The sequence below is a fragment of the Anomaloglossus baeobatrachus genome, chromosome 2 (assembly GCF_048569485.1).
Source record: "Anomaloglossus baeobatrachus isolate aAnoBae1 chromosome 2, aAnoBae1.hap1, whole genome shotgun sequence".
Lineage (NCBI taxonomy): Eukaryota > Metazoa > Chordata > Amphibia > Anura > Aromobatidae > Anomaloglossus > Anomaloglossus baeobatrachus.
This window is the reverse complement of record NC_134354.1, coordinates 621,339,229-621,366,624: the sequence shown is the minus strand read 5'-3', so window position 1 is coordinate 621,366,624 and position 27,396 is coordinate 621,339,229. Positions and strand designations below refer to the sequence as shown.

The following is a 27,396-nucleotide window of genomic DNA, read 5'->3' as shown; positions in this document are numbered from 1 at the left end:
CTGCATTTCGTTGTCGTAACTGACTCGAGTAGGCAAATGCTTTCAATGGTGTCTGGCACGTTGAGAGGTTTTCTATTTATCGATGAATCCCGGTTTTTACTGTAATGGGAAGATGGCAAACTGCATGTATGATGTTGTGTGGGTGAACAGTCTGCTGATTTCAGCATTTTGAATCGAGTGGCTCATGGTAGCGGTGGGGTTATGGTATGGGCAGGTACATTTTATTGATGCCATTTTGAATTCACAGGGATACTGTGATGAGATCCTGAGCTCATTGTTTATGCAATTCATCCATAACCAAGAACCTCATGTTGCAGCATAATAATACATGGCCCCATGTTGCAAGGATCTGTACAGAATTCCTGGAAGCTGTAATCATCCCAGTTCTTTCATGGCCACCATACTCACCGGACACGTCACGCATTGAGCATGTTTGGGATGTGTTGGATCAGCGTATACGACAGCATGTTCAAGTTCTTGCCAATATCCAGCAACTTCACACAGCCATTGAAGAGGAGTGGACCAACATTGCACAGACCACAATCAACAACCTGATCAACTCTATACAAAGGAGATGTGTTCCTCTGCGTGAGGCAAGTGGTGGTCAATCCGGATACTAATTTGGTTTTCTGACCTCCTCCCCCCTCCAATACTGTAGTACACATTTTAGAGTGGACTTTATTGTTGCCAGCCTGAGGCACACCTGTGCAATGATTATACTGCCTAATCAGCATCTTGGTATGCTACACCTGCGAGGTATATTCATTATCTCGGCAAAGGAGAAATGCTCACTAACACAGATTTATACTAATTTGTGATCAATATTTGAGAGAAAAGGGCTTTTGTCTACATAGAAAAAGCCTTAGATCTTTGAGTTCAGCTCATGAAAAATAAGAGCACAAACAAAAGTGTTGCATTTATAATTTTGTTCAGTGTATCTAGAAAATGAAATAGATTATGACATTGGGTTTTGACTGATGTAATAAATTCTCACTAGGTGACTGAAAGGACAGTGGTGTCATTATTATCCCAAATCACTAATCAGGTCGGGAACAGCTTAGCAGCCTAGCTGGGTCTGCTGTGTATGACACATTCACTATTACAATTTGGAATCACAGTTAATTATAAATTATAGCACTTCTGGTGAAGTAAACATCAAAGGTTAACTTCTAGAATGCTAATCCGCACAGCAGCTGATAGAATAGTCACAGTCTTGTTTCTAGGATTAGCAACTGACACTGCAGGTCTTTGCAGCAAAGCTCTTCTTCCCAGGAGACGCTATAATGAGGTGGGATAGATGGAAAACATTTGTGGAAATAAAATGCATCCTTTGGTGTTTTTGCTTTAATTTCACAGATAAAAGTCATATTTTAAAGCAACTAGCGCAAACATATTTACTGATTACAGATCTTCCTTATTCCCAGATCTGTCTCTCTGTCTATGTCTCTGTCTAGCTATCTATCAAGCTTGAGGAAGGCTTTGCCATTTTGAGCCTACATGTAAGGCCCCTTTCACACGTCAGTGATTCTGGGACGTTTGTGCTTTTTTTTTAAACGTACCAGAATCACTGACATACGCAGACCCATTATAATGAATGGGTCTGCTCACACATCAGTGATTTTTCACTGCACGTGTCTCCGTGCAGCGTACCCGCGTGTGCGTGATTGCTGCACGGAGACATGTCCATTTTTTTCTGGCATCACTGATGTCCCACGGACCACACAGTGGTGTGATCCGTGAAACACGTGCCAGAAAAAAACGTGCATTTAAAATAATAAACATTTTAACTCACCCGGCTTCAGCCGCGCTCTCTGCAGCCCGTCCTCCCTGCTGCTTCTAAGCCGGCTCATTATTGTCGCGCATATTCATTATGCGCGACACAGCCGACCCGGAAGCAGCTGCTGCAGGGGTCAGCGCCGGCCGGATGCTGCACCGCGGGAGGATTCAGCACCATGGACAGCGGGAGCGGGCGCAGGTGAGTTGATTACTAAGTGCAATCACGGGCCACGGAGAACAGAGCCCGGATTGCACTTAGACAACCCACGTGTGCCATGATTCACGGCACACGCAGGGACATGTGCGTGTTTTACACGCCAGTGAAAAACGTCACTGTTTTTCACTGACGTGTGAAACGGGCCTTAGGCTGGTGTCACACTAGCAAATGGCATGTGATGCGAGAGCATCGGATGCGATATGCTAATGATCCCCGGCTCAGGCTCTTCTGCGAGCGTGAGCCGAGTGTCATGCGACTGTGACCCAATCTTGCAATCGGGTCACAGCTGTGAAGCGTTGCGGAGGAGAGGGAGGGGTTAATCCCCCCATCTCCTCCATTGTCAGCCTGTGCGTACATTGCACTGCACTGGGATAACATCGAGTGCAGTCCGATGTTTCTCTCACACCCATTCACTTAAATGGGTGCGAGTGATACGGCTGTAGCAGAAAATCGTAGCATGTTGTCGCTTTTCTCGCATCCAGATTCTGTATGCGAGAAAAGCTGACCAAATTCTCTCCCTGATTGACTAGCATTGGTCAGAGTGCAATGCGAGAAAATCTTCTGATTTTCTCGCATTGCACTCATCCGTTTTTCACGCACGTGTGAGCATACCCTTCGGCTAAGATACCCACAATGAGTATTTGCTGCGTTTTTGATGTTGCAGATTTTCTTCCAATTTCTGCACCAATAAGGTTACTCATGCTTTTTCATTGTGTATTTTTTCATGCATTTTCACCTTTTTTTCAGCTGCAGTTTTTGTCTCTTTTTGGTGTGTCATCTTTTATATAAAGCTGCTTTTTTCAATACTTTCTTTTTTTAGGTTTGATGAAACTTTATTGCGAAAGTGATGTGCGCAATATATGCATTTTTAGTGCGTTTCTGAAATGCACCAGAAATTTATATATGTTTTTTTACCTACCAATTTTCCATATCTTATTCAAATCTATGGAGAAAATCTGCAAATAAAATGCATACTTACCACAAAAGAAACTGACATTGCGAATGTCAAAAAACACAATGCAGGTCAGTTTACGCAGCAGAAAAAAAAGAAGCACTTAAATCCCATCCATATTTCTAAGAGAGTGGAATATGGAAGATCAATAATAATTGTAATGTATACACAGCTGATAATTACTATCACACATACGTTAATCATATAATAATAACTATAAGGCCTTGTGCATACATTGCTTTTCTCATGATTTTTCCTTGCTTCTTTTAATGAATAAAAGTAAGGAAAAATAGTCCATGAGAACCGTGACTTGCTGTTCACATGTTGCTTCTTTTTTCCTTGCAGTTTTTGTTGCTGAAAAAGAAGCAGCATGTCAATTGTTTCTATGTTTTTCCTGCTTTTTTCACCAATTGACTTCAATGGAGTCAGTGAAAAACGCAGGAAAAAACGCATGTGTAATGCACGCATTGCTTTTTCATGTGTTTTTATGTGCCTCATCTCGAGGTCTTTACTGTGGGACTTGCTACAGGGAAGTCTGGTGACATCACAAAGTGAATCAAGCTCATGCCAATGGATCACCGGGGTTTCCTGCAGATCCGTCGGCATGAACTCAGTTCACCTTGTGATGTCACCAGGGTTCCCTGCATCTAGGCCTCGCAGTCTAAACCACGGGACTTTGCTGCAAGGAACTTCAGTGACGTAGGTACCCTGGTCTGTGAGGAGACCCAGGGTTACCATGGCAGCGATCGGGTCCCTGTGATCACATTACAAGGACCCGATTGCCAGAGAGAGGTAAGTGATTCCTCTCCCTGCCTCCTGAATGCTGTGATTGCACTGATTGCAGCATTCATGGAGTTAAACTGCTGAGAGCGGCTGGCCATCGCTCCGAGCAAAGAGCTGTAAGATTAGCCGGTGACCCGGCGGCGACTGCAGGGGTACAGCGCCTGAACCCTCGTGGATGCCATGACTAAAAAATGTACAAAAAGCATGTGAAAAAAACACGCAAATGCAATAAAAAAATAGCCTAAGACAACAAGCAGAGAAGAAATCACCAGAAGGAAGGATCATCTAATATATAAAGCTGAATGTGTGTATGTGTGTGTGTATGTCCGGGATTAGCATCTGCACCGTCGCAGCTACAGCCACAAAATTTTGCACACTCACACTTCTGGACCCCGAGAGTGTCATAGGCTATGTTTTGAGAGGAAATTGTAACCCTGCGCTTTACAGTTATTCACCAAAAAACCTGCCTCCATTAAAGCGAATGGAGCTGGGAGCCACAATGCAGCCAGAACTTCAGAAGAATGGGCAGCCACGCCCTTAAATGGAATGTTAGCGTGTCACAATGCAGCCAGGGAAAGAGACAGACACAGACACGGTAAGAAACAGACATATACAGGTTAAGAGACAGACACAGACAAGTAAAGAGACAGACATGGACAAAGAGACAGAGACAGACACAGGGAAACAGACAGACAGGGAAAGAGAGGGAAAGAGACAGACAGGGTAAGAGACAGACAAAGACAGGTAAAGAGACAGACAAGGAGACAGACAGGGAAAGAGTTGGAAAGAGACAGACAGGGAAAGAGAGGGAAAGAGACAGACAGGGAAAGAGAGGGAAAGAGACAGACAGGGAAAGTGACAGAGATAGATAGACAGACAGGGAAAGAGATTGAGACAGATGGAGAAAGAGACAGTCAGAGACAGACAGGGAAAGAGACCGACAGACAAAGAGATAGACAGAGAAAGAGAGATATATACAGAGGGGGAGACAGACATAATTACATTTATATCTATTTGTTTTGTGGTTTTTGTGTGCAGAATACATTTTTGTTAATACATTCTATTTTGTTAACAGCAGTTATTACCCCGGGCGAAGCCGGGTAGTACAGCTAGTATAGAATAAATATTTTTATTCCAATACAGCATTAAAAGGTATATCAAAACATACTCATAGTGAGGAAATAAATAGACATAGCACAGGGTAAACATTGGTGAACACTATTTAAGGTATATAAAGAAAACAGCAGGAGTGGAGAGTTGTAGGTATAGCATAAATAATAGTGTTGTGAGATTTACTAATATATAGATTAGTTAGTTACATTAGACAGTACAAAAATCAGGTGGCAAAAAGTACAAATGTACATGTCAAAAAATGGATTATATATTTATTAGACGACATATCAAATTAAACAACACGACCACCCTGGATCTATGAAATACGCTTTCCTTGGAAGCTTTTTTGTTTGTTTTCTGTATATGCTTTAAAAACTTCTCACTACTTTTTACATTCTGGCATGTCTATTTATTTTCTCGCCTTGAATATGTTTTTATCCTCATATACCTTTTAATGATGTATTTAAATAAAAATATTTCTTTTCCATGATCCCTCCTGCTGGTGGTTTTCTCTGTTTGCTGTCTAATATTTGTAATGTGTTAGATTGATCCATTTCTCAGTTGCTGCATTGAATTATAAGTATCCTGAGAAAACTAATGGTAGATGCAGGAGTTCTGGGTAACAAAGGGTTAGCAATTGGGGAAAGCTCAAGGAGGGGCTTCAGCTATTTAAGGGGCTGTTGAAGCCTAGTGCACCAGAGTGCCAGTACAGTGACCATCAGCCAAGGAGAAAGCAGATTCTTCCAGAAGAATTCAGAAAAGGGACAGAAGCATTATCCTGGAAGGGAGATTAGTGGGAAACCGGAAGAGGCCCAAATGGGAGCACAGTTGGAAACAACCTTGGAGCAGAGTTATTAGTAGTCCTGAGCATGCTGTGGGCTGGACAAGGTACCCTGTAGTAATGGTGGATTGCACCTTGCCAACCATCTGTTGAAGATTTACAGAAGGATTTCTACATATTCCCTCATGGAAGCATCTAGAGAAGTGGCTGCTAAGTTGGTTTGAAGGAAGTAGTAAAGATAGATTTTAATAAAATGGATTCATATGACTGAGATTGTAAAATGCTGCCATGTACAATCATCTACGTGAAAGTTCTTTCAAATGCAAATGTGAATACCATCCAGTCTGATGACCGTTATCTGTTATGTCTTTTCAAAGTCTACCTCAGTAAAATACTTTCTATTGTTATCTACTATGGCCTCTCATACTTCCCTTTTCATCCCCTCCACCACACTACATCACAGGCCAATGCCAGCAGACCCAATGGAGCAGTACCAATAGTGTGAGGAACGAAATTGTCACTATATCACGTGTTTTACTGATATTCAGGGTTTCAAAAATCACACATATTAGTTGTTGCAGTGCAATATATAAAGATGTTTTCTACGGTTTGACTAGTATACTATGGTTATTATTTTATTATTGCGTTTTTAATACAATGAGTACTTAAAAGGAATTTGTTACCCCCAATATGGCGATTAAACTGTTTAAATATTTATATAGGGGCCTTAGCTCCTATTTAAATCATACTAGGCATTAAAGTTTAACTTATTATTTTATTAAAAATCAACTTTTATTTGATATGTACAGCAGGGTGCTTCAGCACACCCTTGGCATGGCCAATGTGTTAGCGAGCCATCAAATCTATTTGTATAATAAAATTCAGAACTTAAGGTGACTGACATGTCTGTGAAGCTGAGAGCAAATGGTGTGTCACGCATGCGGGTGTGGACCCACTGCACCACAATCCAGGCTTATCTCGGAGGGGCGTAACTAAGTGCCTACCAAGTATTCACCATATCCTCTGATGGTGAGGTTGACGTGGCTGCCAGTAGACACCAGGTACCACTTAAGGGCAGTGCCTGGTAGTAGCAGATGACCTCATGGGTCAGGAGCAAGGGTGTGAACAGGTAAAAGGACAGGCCAGGAGTAACAGGCAGGATGATTCAGGAGTATCAGGCAGGACAGGTGTGGGTGCAGGAACACAGGCAGGTCACAAGTCCGGTAGGGGTTCATAGGCAGGACATTGGATGGGATCGGGTTCTCAGGCTGGACACTGCACAATCTACAGGAACGAGATATGGGCACTGGACGTGCAGAGGGAATCTAATACGCCAAGAACCTTGATTCTCAGACACCTTTCAAAGGGGGAGGATGCCTTAAGTATCTAATGCCGTCTCCCCCACAGGCTGGAGGTGATTTCAGATTAAGTGCGCTGCCCTTTTAAGAGGTGGGGATCATGCGCACCCTAAGTGCACTCCCAGGAGATCTGTGTGATGTGCGTGGCACCTGGGATATAGTCACCAGGGCAGGGATACAGGAGAGGACTGCGCAGAGCCAGTAGGAGGAAGTGGGAAAGTGTAGGGATGCCATCGGCGTTACAGTGTATCATCTCCTGTGTCTGCGCCTGAGCAATGACACTGGATTAGCATGCAGTAAAATCAGAGTCAGTGTGGGTGTGCCCACAATGTGACTGCAGGAGTGCTCTGACACCTAGCTCCTGGCTGTCTGTGGCCCCCGCTTACTGTACCAGGAAGCTTCATGTGCGGCTTCAGTGAGGAGGGGAGGGCATTCTAACATGTATCTGCTGTTTACTCACATCAATCGTCAGAGCGCGCCCACAGTCACACATGCACTGACACTATGATGGCGCTGCCACACTGTGCGCAGCCTCAGGTACATAAAATTATATGACACAGCGTTCGCTCTCAGCTAATCAGAGATTTCAGTCATCATAAGATAATAGCTTTATTAAGTGAATAGGAGGGAGCAATGGTGCACAAAGGCATAGGCCACGTCAAGGGTGCACCAAAGTGCTTTTATTTGCATATCAAATTAAAGTTCATTTTTTAATAAAATATTAAGTTAAACTATACAGGCTCAGTGTAAATTAAATAGGGTCTAGGTATGGGCTGTTTAATTGCCATTTTGGGGGTAACAGACTCCCTTTAAGATACAGTACATGCAAAAGTAGTTTTACTCTGGAAAGCTACAAATAGAAAATTCACCTTTGGGATATGTTGGTCGGAGCCAGAAGATGGGAAGATCTGTGCACAGTTCCAGGATCTTTGAGCTCAGGAAGCTGTTATCCTTTACAGGCTGGTCTGCAGCCACCCAGATAAGAGAATTCTCATCAAACTTAGCCGGCATGACTTCATCTTCCTGGCAAGATATAAGACATGAAAACTATAAAGCCCAGTATGTATGTATGTATATATTGCTTGGAGTTTATTTCATTAGTTTATTATTACTGTGCGATGTGTTTGTGTGCTGATATTAGTATTTTGTCTAATGAGGACTCTGAGGCCCACATTTATCAAAGACCGCAAAGGGTTTTATTCCTTATCTTCCACTTATGCAAATGGGAATTTAACTAAAGCGTAACACCATTTTTCAAACTAGGTCTTGATTTTTTATCTATAAATTAAAACTAACATACTTTAAAAATGAAATATGAGCTGGTAGAATATAGGCCAAGCTAGCCTGTATCTGAATCAGCACTGGAAATCCTTGTTGACTGACCTCAATATGAGTGTGCTCCAGATGAGTGTGTGCACCAGTTATTGTGACTCTCCCCCTGTAAATATACTGCGTTAAAGATGAGACATTAACCCTTTTTCCTTACCTCCATAAGGATTTTTTGTACGTATTACAATAGATTTAAGCATTTCTTTCTTTTAAGTAACACCAGCTGAGCCCTCGTGAGTGGCAATAGAGTTTATGTTGCCATCTTGTATGCGTTGTCCCATATTTAAGTATTTTAGACACTTTCTTCTTCTTGCTCAGTAAGGGGATGTGACTTTCCATTGCGTGGATTGTTAATAGTTGCCAAGAATGTGCCATTGAAGGTAACCAAATAATAAGTGGCTGTATAAGTGGGGCGCTTTAAGTACATCTCCCCCGATGGAGAGTGTATATACAAGAGAGGAGGATTATCCCATGATGAAAATGGATACAAGTTTATGTTGCCATTCGGCTCTAGTAATAGATGACCTGATTCTTGTTCACCCTTGGTCTATAATCATGCCTTGTAGTTTTAAAGTCTTCACAAAATCAACCGCTTAGGACACATTCAGATGTAAGCTATTTTTCTCAAAAATGTAAGTTATTTACATTTTTATTTATCTCAAACAAGAAAAACAATGCGAGCTTCATCTGTTCTTTTCAGATAGAAAAAAGAGGTTTCTCAAGCCTCCCCATCAAAGGATCCGGATCCATGAAAATCAGGGAGTACACAGATGGTGTTTGATTGCTGTCTGATTTTTTTTTTCACTGAGCCATAGACTTGCATTGGGAATTTTAACCCAACACTTGGATCAATATCAGACAAGCTTTTCTGCAGACCACTCAATCGTTGGAAAAAATTGGATACGTGAACTACACTTTAGACTATCATAGGTATGAGTGCTATCCTTGAAAAATACGAATAGCACACATACAAGTAAAACTGATATCTGAATGAGCTCTTACTTGTGTAGTAATATGGACATATAGAATTCTTCATACTTTAACACTGCTCATGCTGAAGAGCGACAAAGCACTATAAATGAACTGGAAAGAGTGCAAATAGGATCTTATCTGGATTACAGTTGGAAAGAAACAGTGGTATATGTGGCCACCTTGTGAGGTTGTGTCAGTCACAACTCCTGTAAGTGCACAAATACAGCTGTAGCAGCTCCACGTGGAGAAAACGCTGGAGATGGAGAAGAAGGGGTTAATCCTAGCTGACATAGCATGAAAGATGAATGAGGCGAAGATCTTGTAAATGTGATTTATTGTCTATGCGTTTCACAGTACAGATCACTCCTGTGATTTGCCCTGATGAAGGTGTAATCTGTACTGTGAAACGCGTTGACATACCACATTTCCAGGAATTTTGCCTCAGTCATCTTTCACGCTATGGCATCGTGAGTTAACCCCCTTCTACTCCATCTCCAGCATGGTGAAGAATGATCAGAGTCTACTCTACCCTTACACAGACCATAGCTGTTGCTTCTGTAATATGTATGAACTTGACACTGTGACCATTACTATTCCATTCCATTTTGGGATTGAAAATAGTACAGAAAATTATTTTGTTATTTTACCAAATATGCCAGTTTTCCCCTTAGAGGAAAGCAGATTTTTCTCATTTAAAAATTCTGAGGATCAATAATGCCAAAAATTTTTAAAAAATATGTAAAATTTGTGGCAAATATAATCCAGTGCACCTCGCCCCTGCATTGTTTTTATGTGCAGTATGCCACTTATTTTGGCATATTTTTTGCTCCAGTTTACTAAATGTATGACTTTTTGCACCAAAAGTCTCAAAAAGAGGTTAAAAACAAAAATAAAGTACATTTTTTACTTTGCGCAAAATTCATGAACCTCATGCATCATTTGGAAGAATGTACGGCATAAAATGTCCATGAATATTAAAAAATAAACAAGAAAAGTTACTTAAAACCCCACAAATGATGAATCCGACAAATTGACTAGAAAAGGCCCGCTGCCATGACTGGTCTCTGCTGCTAGACTCATGATTGAAATTAACCGGGGGCATTTTCTTCTAGGTTGAGAAATGAGCAGTGACACTCAAAGATACAAGGAGAAGAAAAGATTTACCTAAGTACTAGTAAATCTTGTTCTTCTCTTTGTATCTTTGAGTATCACTGCTCGTTCCTCAACCCAGAAGAAAATGCCCCCGATTAATTTCAATCATGAGTCAAGCAGCAGGGACCAGTCGTGGTCCTGGTAAACCTCTTTTGCATCCCCCCCATTATCTTTCTGTACTCCGTCTACACAATGAACTGTCTTGATGAGCACATGATGCCGTATGCACCTTTTCTTAGTGTAAAATGTCCTTGTTTTATATCTATGCACTTGTTTTCTTCTTCCAAGTTTCCACATGACAACACATAAGGCCATGTTCACACGTTGAGGGTTTAGTGAGATTTTACCTAAGTATTTGTAAGCCAAAACCAGGAGTGGGTAAAAAGTGGTGTTTGTGTTTTTATTATACTTTTCCTCTGACTGTTCCACTCCTGGTTTTGGCTGACAAATATTGAGGTAAAAAAAAATATCACCAAATACTCAGTATGTACGCGTGGCTTACATTATATCCTCCTCGTGTTACCAATTTAATCCAAACTATGAATTTTGTAGTATATTCTCTTCTGTATCCTTCCGCAATTACATAATTCATTTTCTAAACTAAAAAAAAGCACGAAAAAAAGCACCAGGCAATTAGTGTTTTAATTACCCATAGATGGAGCATATGGAGGAGTGGGAATGAAGAGTGGCCTCTATTCGTAGGTGTGAAAAGCATGCACATTGATTATTTATATCTCACTAACAGAGCTGACGGGCATGAAACGTAACACTAGATAAACACCAAGTTACCTTCCCGCACAATGCTGAGGCCATACGGGAAGACCAGCATCCACTGTGTCGCCATCTGCCCCACTGTATTTCTGTCATTGTACTGGGGGGATTTGTTATTTCAACTATGAAAGTGACACAAGGTGGAAAGACTATGGAACCAGGAACAATTCAGATCTAATTGATACAGGAATAGAACCTGCACAAAAACACATTCTGCTTTTATATACAAGTTGAAATGAAAAAAAGTTCTGACAGCCAGTAAATCAATATTTCACTTTATAGCAATGTGTTTATTTGTTTGCATGCACAGAAAGGTTTGAGAAGTTGGAATTACTAATACTGAAGATTGATGAATGAAAGGGTATTGCACATAAGCTACAGAACAAAAATATCATCTATGCACAATGATATCAAGGCTAGACTAAAGGTACCGTCACACTAAGCGACGCTCCAGCGATCCCACCAGCAACCTGACCTGACAGGGATCGCTGGAGCGTCGCTACACGGGTCGCTGGTGAGCTGTCACACAGGCAGATCTCACCAGCAACCAGTGACCAGCCCCCAGCCGACGTGTGGAAGCGATGCTGCGCTTGGTAACTAAGGTAAATATCGGGTAACCAACCCGATATTTACCTTGGTTACCAGCGCACACCGCTTAGCGCTGGCTCCCTGCATTCCTAGCCAGAGTACACATCGGGTTAATTACCTGATGTGTAGTCTGGCTATGTGTGCAGGGAGCAGGGAGCTGGCACTGACAGCGTGAGAGCGGCGGACGCTGGTAATGAAGGTAAATATCGGGTAACCAAGGAAAGGGCTTCTTGGTTACCCAAAATTTACATTGGTTACCAGCGTCTGCAGAATCCGGCTCCCTGCTCACTGCACATTCAGTTGTTGCTGTCTCGCTGTCACACACAGCGATGTGTGCTTCACAGCGGGAGAGCAACCACTAAAAAATGGTCCAGGACATTCAGCAACAACCAACGACCTCACAACAGGGGCCAGGTTGTTGCTGGATGTCACACACAGCAACATCGCTAGCAACATCGCTGTTACATCACAAAAGTTGTGCCTCAGCAGCGATGTTGCTAGCGATGTTGCTTAGTGAGACGTGGCCTTTAAAGGGGTATGCACATCTCATACATCTACAGTGTCGCGGGCGGAGGAGGGGACGCCGCGCTCTCCCTCTGCTCGGGTCCGGCTGCCGCGGCTGCTGCGGCCTGCCACTGCTCGGTGGCTCGAGTGATGGGCCGGAACCCGGGGACTCGAGCGGCGTTCCTCGCCCGTGAGTGAAAGGGGGTTTTTGGGTGTGGGGATTGTTTATTGTCCGTGACGCCACCCACGGTTGTGGTGATTTGTTGACACCACCGCTGCTCTGTATGGGGATCCCGGGAGGGATGGTATGGAGCAGCCAGTTGTTGTGTTGCCCCTCCGTGGGTAGAGGTTGGTGATCCTGGGGCCCAGTGATGAGGTGGGAGATGCAGGGCTTGGTGGGCGCAGGGACCCAGGGGCAGCGCTGTGCCTTGCAGCGCTGTGGTACTCACTCAGCCTGAGACCATGACACAGTTCTCGGTAAAACATACGGCTGGAAAGACGGTTCCCACGGACGGCTGCACTTGCTTTCCCCAGTAGGTGACGGTGACGGTCCCTCTGTCCTGCACCTATGATGATAATGGTTGCGATGGGTTCCCACCGGTAACCCGCTCCCCGGCTTGGATATGGGCCGGAGGAGCCCTACTTTGCCCACAGGCGCTGGGCCTGAGAAACTGGTGCCCTGGCGGTGGCGGTGTCTCTCCGTTACGGTTGGACTGTTGCCTTCAATCGGGACTTGATTGTTGGGAGACAGACGTCCCCTTCACTGACGGATTTGGCAAATTATGGCGACTCCTAGCCTTGCCGGGATCCGAAAGGCCCCTGCCCTGGTGCTGACTGTTCTTCGTATACTGCTCCAGACCGCCGGGTCACCACCCGTCCGCGGTCCTTCCAGCAACCTCCGAGCAGTCCCCCTGCAGACTATCACCGCTGTCTGCTGACCTTGCTGTCACTGTCCGGGGCACACACCCGGACCAACTTCAGGCTTGCTTAACTGTTCCTTTTCTCTGCCTCTACTCTCACTGTTTACTCCTTCACTTCCCTAGCTTAACTGCCTGGTTTTCCCGCCTCCAGGGCTGTGAACTCCTCGGTGGGTGGAGCCAACCGCCTGGCCCGCCCCCTGGTGTGGACACCAGCCCCTGGAGCAAGGCAACAAGGATTTTGGTAGCCTAGGTGTTCCTCACTGGGGTGTAGGGTGTGGTGGTGTGATGACCTGTGACCCCTGGCTTGCCCAGGGCGTCACAACAGCATATCCTTGGGAGATGATCAGTTCCTTATACATGGTACTCCGAGATAAGAAATCAAGTGTTTAATTGTACAAAGTCTTTTCAACAATATTGTCACAGTCCAGAGTAGTCGCTACCACTCCATTCATTTTCCATGGAGCCGATGGAGATAGCTGAGCACTGTGATTTGCTCTTTTTGTCAGTCCTATAGACTTTGAATTATTTGGCCACACCATTCAAATGGGGGCCTATGGGGGATAAGGCCCCATCGATTTAGGAGTTGTAACCTATCCAGTGGTTAGGTTAGATCTTGGCAGAACCAGAATACCTCAATAACAATAATTCACTCACTCTAAAAAGTTTCAATATGAATTGAAAATTTATAAATAAGAGGTCTATAATTTCCGCCTTGAAATACTTAAAGGGGTTGTCTAAACCCTCCCTCTTGCTCTTTTTTTTTTTTTAAATAACCAGGGCAATAGTGTAGAAATAGAAAATAAAAAATTCCTCAACACTATCTCTGGTATGAACGGAGCCTCAAAGATCATGGGGGTCCAGGCAATGCTGCGGAGAAGCTGCAAGGAATCGGAATTTTAATGTACATGGTTTGATTTTTACATTATGCTGGGCCAGGTTTTAGACAAAAAAAAAAAAGTTTGGGCAAGCCTCTTATGTTCCATTCAGGCGTGTCTGTGAAACTGTGACATTTAAGTATAGTAGATGCTAGATATTTAGATTTTGAGTCACAAATTAAAACCATCATATTGGACACGGGGGAAAAATGCGTATTGTCTTTTACTTGAAACCCAAATCTTTGATATTAGAAAAACTGCAATGAAGAGTATTTTACAATATGTATTTTTGCTGCATCATAAACACAGCGTCTTACATGGGATTTATAGAAGTCTCATCCCAACCCACAACAAAAGCTCAAAAGCACAATAAAAAGAATGCAAGTAACCTACTTTAGGTACCATTGTTCTACAGCTAATCTAGTTCAGAGACAAAAACAGTTGAACACAACTAATTTTGTGGTGCTAAAAATTAATATGATCTTAAATTTGCTGCTTGGCTCTAATTTTCCAAAGGAGGTTATAATTATTTATGACATCTTTCCTGCAGGCTTATAGAAAATTTATATATTATTATTATTATTATATATTATTATTTTATAATTATTATTGCATTGTTAGTAGCCAGTCTATTACATCATCTATTTAGTCTATTGAGCCTTCAGTATTCTATCATATTTAAGCGAACAAATAAAAACTTCAACTCAGCTCCTATGACGTAACCCTAATTACAGTTGCATCACCTACTTTTATAAATGCTCTCTGTGTAAGGTATACAGTCTTAGGATTTCTTAGCTTAGTTTCTTAGCATATTGCCATGTTTCTATATGTGTTTTTCAGATCGGTTTCCTTCTTGTATTAGCAAAGTAGATAGTTTTTGCTATATTTGTGGAGAAGTCACACTTGCGTCACAAACGCTAAACGTGACTACCATGATAAGGAAAGCCTACAACCTAGCTGCAGAATAGGAGATCAGGATCAGGAGAGTTTGGATGCACACATATGCTGCAATAGATGTACATCACATCTTACCCAGTGGGAAGAGGCAATCTATGCCTTTTGCAGTCCCCATGATCTGATTTGGATCGGCCAATAGTCAGGCTGTGCACTTAAGTTCCAGCCTATAGCAGTGTAATCTTCTAGTGAGATTTGTTCAGATTTATTTGTTCCGCAACCATGATAAAGATCTTGTTAAATACTTCTTTATAGAATGCAATCTTGTGGCATGCAGTATCAACAGTTTAATGGAAGCTCTGAAGATAAGTCATGATGCAGAGGAATAGAGTCTCTTCATCAATTTGTGCAAAACAAGCCTGGAAGCTGGCTTGCTCCATAATGGCAATGAGATACCTTCGATTCCATTTGACTATGCTGTGCATATGAAAGAAACCTATGACAACAAGAAAAAGCTGCTGAGGAGCCTGAACTAGGACCAACATTGGTGGCCCCTCTGTTGTGATTTAACACTGGTTGCCCTCTTACTTGGTCTCCAGGGTGGATACACAAAGTACTGCTTATATCTGTGTGAGTGGGACAGTCGTGCAAGAGAATATTACTACAATAAAAGACTGTCTTCTTTGATATTCACTTCAGCCAGGGAGTAAAAATCTCCTTCATCCAAGACTTGTTGACCCACATAAGATTTTGTTACCACCACTGCAAATCTAGTTAGGCCTAATTGTAACACTGGTGGGTGTGGACCCACTGCACCATGGACCAGGCTTACCCTCGAGTGGTGTGACTAAGTAACTACTGGGTGTTCACTAGAGCCTTTAGTAGTAAGGGTAGTCTAGGCTGCCGATAGTCACCAGGTACCACTTCAGTGCAGTCCCTGGCACTGCAGCAGTTGACCAGAGGGTCAGATACACAAATGTGAGGTACAGGAAGACAAAGGCAAAAGGAGTAGTCAGACAATCCAGGGTCAGGGCAGGCAGCAAAAGTTCAATATAGGTAGCAGGGGTCAGGAGCAGAGAGAACGGGATAAGCAAGTCGCCACACCGGGTCAGAAAACAGAAGAGACAATACAGGAAGCACTTTGCAGGAATCTAGACTGCAACAGAACTAGAACCTAGATCAGGTGATTACTGATGGAAGCGGCTGATCCATAACATCTCTGCTGCTTGGGGATAGGTCAGGGTACTAAAACTCTGAAGGACAAAGTGGGGTTAAACACCTGCAGGAACAAGCCGCGCTTCCCTATGTGGAACTCATCAGCAGCATAAGGACGCACCAGTGTGGCAAGGCTACAGGACAGGAGGTAGCAGAGAGGGACAATCTGAGGCTGGAGATTAGTGATGGGGGGACCCAAACTAAGTAAGTCATAAAAATGCCTTAAAACATTCTCTCTCTCTCTCTGTCTCTCTCTCTCTCTCTGTCTCTCTCTCTCTCTCTGTCTCTCTCTCTCTCTGCCTCTCTCTCTCTCTGTCTCTCTCTGTCTCTCTCTCTCTCTGTCTCTCTCTCTCTCTGTCTCTCTCTGTCTCTCTCTCTCTCTGTCTCTCTCTCTCTCTGTCTCTCTCTCTCTCTGCCTCTCTCTCTCTCTGTCTCTCTGTCTCTGTGTCTCTCTCTCTCTCTCATTATTCTGGCATTTGGCAAATATATATAATTTGGGTTCCTAATTGACCTAAAACGGGAAAGGTTTATACTGATTTCATGTCAGATAATGAGAAAAACATGCATGTGTGTCTTTTTAGATATAGTGTATGTAAACTTCTGGTTTCAACTGTATGCGTAAAAACTAACAGGTTGTTGTTAATAGAGACAACTACCTATCTGTTCTGTCTAATACCGGCTCAGAGCAATCACAGACCACTGTTGCCAGTGTCGATGCCTGGCAAATAGTTAAAAACAATAGTACCGAATATCAACTTTTGAGGGAACCTGTCAGGTGCAATATGCACCCAGAACCATGAGCAGTTCTGGGTGTGTCGCGGGCGGAGGAGGGGACGCCGCGCTCTCCCTACTGCTGCTCGGGTCCGGCTGGCACTGCGGCCTGCTGCTGCTGCTCGGAGGCTCGAGCGATGGCCGGATCCCGGGGACTCTAGCGGCGCTCCTCGCCCGTGAGTGAAAGGGGATTGGGATTTGGGATTGTTTATTGTCCGTGACGCCACCCACGGTTGTGGTGATTTGTTGACACCACCGCTGCTCTGTATGGGGATCCCGGGAGTGGTGGTATGGAGCAGCCAGATGTTAATCCTCCCCTCCGTGGGTAGGGGGTTGGTTGTCCCGGGGCCCAATGATGAGGTGGGTGATGCAGGGCTTGGTGGGGTGCAGGGACCCAGGGGCAGCTCTGTGCCTTGCGGCACTGTGGTACTCACTCAGCCTGAGACGATGACACAGTTCTCGGTAAAACACACGGCTGGAAAGACGGTTCCCACGGACGGCTGCACTTGCTTTCCCCAGTAGGTGACAGTGACGGTCCCTTTTCCCTGCACCTAAGATGATGATGGTTGCGATGCGTTCCCACCGGTAACCCGCTCCCCGGCTTGGATATGGGCCGGAGGAGCCCTACTTTGCCCGCAGGCGCTGGCCCTGAGAAACTGGTGCCCTGGCGGTGGCGGTGTCTCTGTTACGGTTGGACTGTTGCCTTCAATCGGGACTTGGTTGTTAGGAGACAGACGTCCCCTTCACTGACGGATTTGGCAAATTATGGCGACTCCTAGCCTTGCCGGGATCCGAAAGGCCCCTGCCCTGGTGCTGACTGTTCTTCGTATACTGCTCCAGACCACTGGGTCACCACCCGTCCGCGGTCCTTCCAGCAACCTCCGAGCAGTCCCCCTGCAGACTATCACCGCCGTCTGCTGACCTTGCTGTCACTGTCCGGGGCACACACCCGGACCAACTTCAGGCTTTACTACTGTCACTTTTCTCTCACTACAACTCCACTGTTTACTCCTCCACTCTAGTGTCGCGGGTGGGGAGGAGGGTGTCAGCACACCGCGCTCACCCCTTCTGCTCGGGTCCGGCAGTTGCTCCTGGTGGCTCGAGCTGCGGGCCGGATCCCGGGGTGTCTCGAGCGACACTCCTCGCCCGTGAGTGAAAAGGGGATGTTTGTTGGGGTTATAGTTCGTGACGCCACCCACGGTTGTGGTGATTGCACCACCGCTGCTCTGGACGGGGATCCCGGGGATGGTGATGGGAGCAGCCAGGTGTTGTGTTACCCCTCCGTGGGTAGGGGTTGGTGATCCCGGGGCCCAGTGGGGTGCAGGGGGCGCAGGGGCAGCGCTGTGCCTTGCGGCACTGAGGTACTCACTCAGCCAGTAAACACGACACAGTTCTCGGTAAACAAACGGCTGGTTGGACGGGTCCCTCGGACGGTTCACGGTGCTGCGGTTCCCTGCAGTTAGCGGTGACGATCTCTTCCCTGCACCTTTGAAATGTCTCTTTGGTAGCGGTGGATTCCCACCGGTTACCCGCTCCCCGACTGCAATCTGTGCCGGAGGAGCTCCACACTTTGCCCGCAGGCGCCGGACCTGGGAAACTGGTGCCTTGGCGGTGGCGGTGTTTCCCCGTTGTGGTTGGACCTTTGCCCTCAATCAGGACTTGCTTGTTGGGAGATCTACGTCCCCTTCACTAACGGATTTAGCAATTTACAGCGACTCCAAGCCTTGCTGGGATCCGAAAGCCCCTGCTCTGGTACTGACTGCCCTTTGTATACTTCTCCAGGCCCTGGATACACACAGCCTCCGCGGCCCTTCCAGCAACCTCCAGACAGTCCCACTGCAGATCTTCACCGCTGTCTGCTGACCTTGCTGACTCCGTCCGGGCACACAGCCACAGACCAACTTCAGGCTTTCTGTCACTTTACTTGCTTGTCTCCTTTACTACTTTCACTTTGCTGTTTACTTTCTCTCCTTTTGCTCCTCACACTTGCCCTGACTGGGCTTCACTTCACTCCTTCCATGTCCCTCACTGGACTCTAACTGCCTGGTTACTTCCTGCCTCCAGTGTTGTGAGCTCCTCGGTGGGCGGAGCCAACCGCCTGGCCCACCCCCTGGTGTGCATCATCAACCTCTGGAGGAAGGCAACAAGGATTTATGGGTTAGCTGGTGTACCTACAGGGAATGTGGGGTGCGTGTGTGTTGTTATCTGTGTCCCCTGGCTTGCCCAGGGCGACACATTCCCCCTTAGCAAAACGCAGACCGTCCTCGGGCTGCCCGTCCAACACCGGTTTTATTTTCCTTTTTGTTTTCTGAAAATGTAAAACGGTATAACATTATTAACGGTAAATAATATACATTTTTAATCAAAAACTCTTCCCAAGACGGGAGGCACATTTTCTTAAACGTTGCAACGGTATACGGTCACGGTTTCCGCTCTCTCCCACCCAAGCAACCTGGCCCTGATGCTGCCCCTAAACCCCAGGCAGCACCCCTTGACCCACAGTCCGGCACAAGTTACCCGAGCGGGATCTGTCCTTCCCCTCCAGAGGGTGGCCACCGGTTCCTTTGGTGGCTGGGCCCTGGCCTGCTCTGCTCAGGGCCCTCCCTCCAACCTGCCTCTCCGGAGGCGGCATTGCGGAAACGGTAACGGTACCCAACATATTTACAAGCCACTTAACGTTTGTGGTGCCCTGCAAGTTCACGGGCTTGTCCATGGATAGTTCCCATGCATTTTAAACGGTCCCCACGGGGACAACGGTGCCAGCTCCTGCCGGTTCAATCAAGCAGACAATCAGGTAAACTTCGGTAAATCATTTTTCATTTTCAAAACTTTCAAACATACAAATAACACTCTTTTACATCTGCGGGCCCCTGTTACTCATAGAACGGTCTCCCTGTACCTAAGTGGGGGTCTACCTAGGTTGGAACGGGTGGACCTTCGGGGCCCGGTGTCAGTGGTACTAGACAGTGGGGTAGAGGGAACAATCAGTTCCTCCTCCCTGCTACAGTGTGGGGCAGGCGGAGGTGCAGGGGAGCTGGGTACAGGTTCATCCCTGGGCACTGGCACTAGTTCTGGCTCACGGTTGACCACTTCCACTACTTCTTCATCCACGGGTTGTGGGAACAGTATCACTGGAAGTATCACCGCGCCGTTCTGTGTAGGCCAGTTTGCTGGGAAGTCACCCATCACAGTGTGGATTACCTCTGCTGCCTTTTCCACTGGTGGAGGGACCGGTACTTCAGCCTCTGCTTTCAACGCTGGGGGGCATTTTTTTAGATGGTCCCGAGAGACTGTGGCCAGGGTGCCCCCTTGGTCACGACTGATCTGGTAGGTCTTCCCATTGTCCCACTCGGTGGGTTGTACGACGTAAGGGACTTGCTCCCACTGGTCATCCAGTTTGTGGGCTTTTCTCTTCCGTTTCAGCACCACATCTCCTGGCTGGAAAGGACCTGCAGGCGCCTTCTGGTTGAACCGGTGCTCTTGCTGTTCTCGACTTCGACTGAGGTTTTTCTCCACATACTCCTGGATTTGCCGGTACTGGGCCCTCCTCCGACTCTCCCACTCTGCCGTTGAAGGGAATGCTTCCGGAGCTTCCAACCCCATCTCCAGATCCACCGGCAGGCGGCCAGGCCGAGCCCTCATCAGATACGCTGGGGTGCACTTCGTCGAGCTGGTTGGGATATTATTGTACATGTCGACCAAGTCGGGTAACTTTTCCGGCCACATGTTCCGTTCTTCCAGCGGTAGCGTCTTGAGGAGCCCCAGGACCAAGTGATTCATTTTCTCGCACATGCCGTTGGTTTGGGCGTGGTACGGAGTGGTCCGGATCTTCTTGCAGCCGTACAACTGGCAGAATTCGTGAAACACCTCTGCTTCAAAAGCCGGGCCTTGGTCAGTCAGCACCTTCTCGGGGTACCCATGAGGTCGGCAGAAATAAGCCTGGAACGCACGAGCAGCAGTTCGACCAGTCAGGTCCTTGACGGGGACTACCACCATAAATCTTGAGTAGTGGTCTACCATGGTCAATGCGTAGGCGTACCCACTTCGGCTAGGGGTGAGCTTAACATGGTCTAGGGCGACCAGTTCCAGCGGCTGATGGGTGACTATGGGATGTAACGGTGCCCTCTGGCTAGTCTCGTCCTTTCTCCTCAGCGTACAAGGACCGCACTCTCGGCACCAGGCTTCCACCGATTCACGCATCCCACTCCAATAGAACCGCTCCCTCAACAGCATCTCCAGCTTCTTCCACCCGAAGTGGCCAGCACCATCATGGTATGCCCGCAGTACAGTAGCGACATCAGCCTGAGGAACGATTAACTGGCATATTTTCTCATGGGTCTTCGGGTTGATCAGCTCACGGTACAGCCTCCCTTGGTGTAGGTAAAGCCGTTTCCGTTCTTTCCACAAGCGTTGGGCTTCGGCTGGAGCGCTGGGGTCCATTCCCATGGCGCCTTGTTCCACCAGAGTCTTGACAAGGCGGACAGCCGGCGCTTGGTCCTGGGCGTCCTGCCACTCTTGACTGGGCCGCGGGTCCAGATCCACCCTTTGCTGACATACCTGTACCCTCTCAGTAGGCGGCTGGTGAAACGCAGGCAACTCAATCTCCTCGAGGTCGTCGTCCTCACACCCCTCTTCTGACAAATGGGGCATCCGGGAGAGTGCATCTGCATTGATGTTGACACGACCAGCTCGGTACTTTATGGTGAAATCATAGTTGGCTAACCGGGCTACCCACCGCTGCTCCAGCGCGCCCAACTTGGCCGTGTTCAGGTGAGTTAACGGATTGTTGTCCGTAAACGCGATGAATTTTGCTGCCGCCAGGTAGTGGCGGAACCGCTCTGTGATAGCCCACACCAACGCCAATAGCTCGAGCTTGAAGGAGCTATAGTTCTCAGGGTTCCTTTCGGTCGGCCGGAGTTTTCGGCTGGCGTAGGCAATCACCTTCTCCTTTCCATCCTGGACCTGGGACAAGACCGCTCCTAGCCCCACGTTACTGGCGTCCGTGTGGAGAATGAACGGGCGCCCATAGTCAGGGTACGCCAAGACCTCTTCTCCGGTCAAGGCCGCCTTCAACTGGCCAAAGGACTCCTCATGCTTGTCCTCCCACAACAGTGGGGCTCCAATGGGTCTACCACCTTTGGTCTGTCCCACGAGGAGATCTTGCATGGGGGCAGCCATCTTCGTGTACCCCTTTATAAAACGCCGATAGTACCCTACCAGACCCAGGAACTGCCTTACTTCCCTCACTGTGGTTGGTCTCGGCCAGCTCTGGATGGCAGTGATCTTCTCAGGGTCGGGGGCAACACCATCCGCACTCACCACATGTCCTAGATACTGCACCCTGGGTTTCAGCAGATGGCACTTCGAGGGCTTCAACTTCATCCCGAACTTGGCAAGGGACGCGAACACCTCGGCCAGGTGCTCCAGATGGGCTTCATACGTCTGGGAATAAACAATCACATCATCCAAATACAGCAGGACGGTCTCGAAGTTTAAATGTCCCAGACAGCACTCCATCAACCGTTGGAAGGTCCCGGGGGCATTGCACAGCCCAAACGGCATCCTATTGAATTCGCAGAGCCCCATCGGGGTGGTGAAGGCGGTCTTCTCCCGGTCCTCGGGGGCCACGGCCACTTGCCAGTATCCGCTGGTGAGGTCAAGGGTCGAGAAGTAATTTGCAGTTCTCAGTGCAGCCAAAGATTCTTCAATACGAGGCAATGGATAGGCATCTTTATGGGTTATCTGGTTGATCTTCCGGTAGTCCACACACATCCGCATGGTGCCATCCTTCTTCTTGACCAGTACCAACGGAGCGGCCCAGGGACTACAACTGTCCCGAATAACCCCTGCCTCCTTCATATTCTTCAACATATCTTTGGCACACTGGTAATGTGCAGGGGGAATAGGTCTATACCTCTCTTTGATAGGGGGATGTTCACCCGTGGGAATGTGGTGTTGGACCCCCTTGATCTGCCCAAAGTCTAGGGGGTGCTTACTGAAAACCTGTTCGTACTCCTGCACTACCCTGTGTACCCCTGCCCTGTGATGTGTAGGGGTATCATCAGTGCCCACATGTAGCTGTTGGTGCCACTCCTTGGTGTCCCCCTGGGGTGGGGAAGTGCTGGTGGTAGGTGGGATTGTGGATGGACGGGCTTCCTGGATAGTGTGAGGGTCCAGGGTGAGCAGTTTGGCAATGGTGGCATACCGGGAGAGCCTGACTTCTTCCTCCCCACAGTTCAACACTCTCACAGGCACTCTCCCTTTCTTCACATCTACCACCCCTCGGGCGGCCACTACAGTGGGCCAGTGCTCGGAAGGCATGGGCTCCATCATCGCAGGGTAGTCACGCCCCTGAGGCCCTACTGCTGCCCTACACCAGATCATCATCTCACTCCTAGGGGGCACAGTCAATGGAGCAACATCCATCACTCGCACTCCACCAATCTCCCCTCCGGTTGAGCTTACATGCTGGCGGTACATCAGGGCGCGGATCTCACGCTGCACAGCCCTCTGCCGGCTCCCCGCCGCCGTGGCGGCTAGCCGTTGCAAAAGGTTCAACACATCAGCCATGCAGTGTTCCATCACATTGGTTCCCAGCACTATTTTCGGGTTATGATCACTGGGTTCATTCATGATCACAATTATGCCCTGATGTTGCAGTTCAGCTTGCCCCACTGTCATAGCCACTTCTTTATACCCCACCTGGGTCAATGGAAGTCCATTAGCGGCAATCAAATTTATACTAGGGTCTGGAGGCGCCAGCTCGTCTGCGGCCCAATACTGCTGATACAGCGTGTACGGTATGGTAGTTACCTGTGATCCAGTGTCCAAGAGAGCCATCACTGGTATGCCGTCCACAGCCACGGGGATGATAGGGCGGGCCCCGACATATCGGTCTCGCCAGTCCGGGGGGCCACGGTGTTCTACTCCTGAGGATTGGCCCGGGGCCCCAGGGGTTGCTCGTTTAACGGGCACTGTCGGTAATAATGGCCCGGCTTACGGCACTTGTAGCAGATTGGAGGTCTGCTCCGCGGGTTGTTAACTCTTCTCCGCTGCATCCAGGGAACATCTTCAGGACTGTCAGCGAGCTGTATCTGCGCTGGAGGCTGGGATCTGGTCAGAGGTTGCAGTGCAGCAAGGATTTTGGCAAGGTCTCCGTCCAGGCGACGGACCTGGGCGGCCAACTCTTCGACGGTGCTGCTCGGGGCTGCAGGCATTACAGAGGTTGGTTTGGCTGAGGCCGCCATAACAGGAGCTGTCTCGACGGGCCACGGGACGGGTTCCAGAACTTCAGCAGCTAGGGGCTGTAGTGCTTTAATAGCTCGCTCCTTTAACACAGCAAAGTCCACATCAGGGTGTTCTAGGGCCCACAGCCGGAGTTGTTTACGATCCTCAGGGGACCTCATCCCCTGCGCAAATTGCTCCACTAACATCTTGTTGCTATCCGCCTCATTAATAGAGTTCACCCGCTTCAGCGTGCGGAGGGCGGTCTGCAGACGTAGAGCATAGTCCCGAATGCTATCCCCAGCTCGTTGCCGGCACTGGTAAAACTGCATCCTCAGCTCAGCTTCGGTCCGGGTCTCGAAGGCAGTCTGTAGCCTCTCGAAGATGGCGGCTACAGAGAGCCGGTCCCCCTCGGCCCAGGTCTCCGCTTCCTGCTCCGCCGCACCGGTTAACTGGCCTAGCACTATCGCCGCACGTTGCTTATCAGTCAGGGGATACAGCTCTAGCAACGGGTTAAGCTTCTTCCGGAAAGCCTGTAGGGCATCCGGTTTCCCGTCATACTGCGGTAGCCAGGCAGCTCCGGGTGCATAGGGCAAGGAAAACGGCATGACCTGAGCAAGCGCGGGGGCCGCGGCACCTCCCGCCGGTACAACCGGGACTTGGGCAGCCCCATTCCCATCCGCGGGTGCCGCTGCGGCTGCGACCACCGCTCCTCCAGCGGCTCCGTCGGGCGCAGACATCTTGTTTCCGTCCCCCTTAGCTCTTTCCGGCCCCTCCTCTCTCGGGGCGGGGTTTTGGCCTTCGCGCCTCTACTGCTCGAGAAGACGCTCGAGCGGGAACTTTTCGCGCCAAAGATGGCGGCTTCTGAAATTTTTCTGCCGGATGCCTCCGGCGGTAACAAGGCGCACCTCTACCTGACGGCAGAGCGGTAAGATCCTGTTCGTGACGCCAAATTGTCGCGGGCGGGGAGGAGGGTGTCAGCACACCGCGCTCACCCCTTCTGCTCGGGTCCGGCAGTTGCTCCTGGTGGCTCGAGCTGCGGGCCGGATCCCGGGGTGTCTCGAGCGACACTCCTCGCCCGTGAGTGAAAAGGGGATGTTTGTTGGGGTTATAGTTCGTGACGCCACCCACGGTTGTGGTGATTGCACCACCGCTGCTCTGGACGGGGATCCCGGGGATGGTGATGGGAGCAGCCAGGTGTTGTGTTACCCCTCCGTGGGTAGGGGTTGGTGATCCCGGGGCCCAGTGGGGTGCAGGGGGCGCAGGGGCAGCGCTGTGCCTTGCGGCACTGAGGTACTCACTCAGCCAGTAAACACGACACAGTTCTCGGTAAACAAACGGCTGGTTGGACGGGTCCCTCGGACGGTTCACGGTGCTGCGGTTCCCTGCAGTTAGCGGTGACGATCTCTTCCCTGCACCTTTGAAATGTCTCTTTGGTAGCGGTGGATTCCCACCGGTTACCCGCTCCCTGACTGCAATCTGTGCCGGAGGAGCTCCACACTTTGCCCGCAGGCGCCGGCCCTGGGAAACTGGTGCCTTGGCGGTGGCGGTGTTTCCCCGTTGTGGTTGGACCTTTGCCCTCAATCAGGACTTGCTTGTTGGGAGATCTACGTCCCCTTCACTAACGGATTTAGCAATTTACAGCGACTCCAAGCCTTGCTGGGATCCGAAAGCCCCTGCTCTGGTACTGACTGCCCTTTGTATACTGCTCCAGGCCCTGGATACACACAGCCTCCGTGGCCCTTCCAGCAACCTCCAGACAGTCCCAATGCAGATCTTCACCGCTGTCTGCTGACCTTGCTGACTCCGTCCGGGCACACAGCCACAGACCAACTTCAGGCTTTCTGTCACTTTACTTGCTTGTCTCCTTTACTACTTTCACTTTGCTGTTTACTTTCTCTCCTTTTGCTCCTCACACTTGCCCTGACTGGGCTTCACTTCACTCCTTCCATGTCCCTCACTGGACTCTAACTGGCTGGTTACTTCCTGCCTCCAGTGTTGTGAGCTCCTCGGTGGGCGGAGCCAACCGCCTGGCCCACCCCCTGGTGTGCATCATCAACCTCTGGAGGAAGGCAACAAGGATTTATGGGTTAGCTGGTGTACCTACAGGGAATGTGGGGTGCGTGTGTGTTGTTATCTGTGTCCCCTGGCTTGCCCAGGGCGACACACTAGCCCTCAGCTAGACTCTGTTCTTCTTCCTGTCCAAACTCTATCTTTACTCCTTCACAACCCTAGCTCAACTGCCTGGTTCTTCCCGCCTCCAGTGCTGTGAATTCCTCGGTGGGCGGAGCCAACCGCCTGGCCCACCCCCTGGTGTGAACATCAGCCCCTGGAGGAAGGCAACAAGGATTTTAGGTTAGCCTTAGTGTTCCTAACTGGGGTGTAGGGTGTGGTGGTGTTATGACCTGTGACCCCTGGCTTGCCCAGGGCGTCACAGGTGCATATTGCTAATCCCTGCCTAACCATCCCAGCATCTAGTAGCATACATACAGAGATCTTTAGAAAAACTATTTCTAAAGATCCTTTATGATATGCTAATGAGCGCGGGGACTAGTTTCAAGGGCGTTTTTGTGCTCATTCCGCCCTCTTAGGGTGAGGCTTGCTAACATGCTGGTCAATGCAGCATCACCAGTGGTGATGCATGTACCTCTGCCTGCTGTGACCGCTGATCAGAAGTCTCAGCACTTCTGGTAATGCGTCTAGGACGTCTCTGAAGGCGGGACGTGTACACCGGCCTTCATACAAGGGCATAACAGGAAGTGCCGGGCATTCAGATTAGCGGTCACAGTGGACAGAGTTATGTAGCACCCCTGAAGCCATCAGGGTACTACAAGGTTCTGTATCCCCACAAGGATGCAGGGCCTACCCCCTAGGGACCCAGAGACCCAGTGCTGGTAACACAAAAAACCCAGTTAATCCCAGTTTTTCCCCAACAATCCCCCATACAATGGTACTTAGCTAGGGTAGGACCAATAGATGGCCGCCTACCCTCTAAGGACCCAGAGACCAATTGCCGGTAACACCAAAAACCCAGGTAATCTCAGTTTTTCCCCAACAATCCCCCATACAATGGTACTTAGCTAGGGTCGGACCAATGGATGGCCGTCTAGAGGTGGAACCAATCCAGTCCACTAGTTGACCAGGTGGGAGGGACAGACTGAAGAGAGTAGTCAGAAAAAGTATGAGAGGGTCAAGGAGTGC

General features: G+C 48.3%; 1 protein-coding gene and 1 long non-coding RNA gene across 2 annotated transcripts in view; one reads left to right on the top strand and one right to left on the bottom strand.

Annotated features, from left to right (window-relative positions):
• The window catches only part of CNMD (chondromodulin), a 130,441-nt gene that overhangs the window by 29,029 nt on the left and 74,016 nt on the right, over positions 1-27,396 (bottom strand). The window contains exon 5 of the mRNA XM_075334379.1: positions 7,850-8,003. Within this exon, the coding sequence (XP_075190494.1) occupies positions 7,850-8,003 (154 nt within the window). The remainder of the gene's footprint in view (positions 1-7,849; positions 8,004-27,396) is intronic.
• Positions 1-27,396, top strand: part of LOC142290430 (uncharacterized) — a 74,551-nt gene that overhangs the window by 35,966 nt on the left and 11,189 nt on the right. The window lies entirely within an intron of this gene.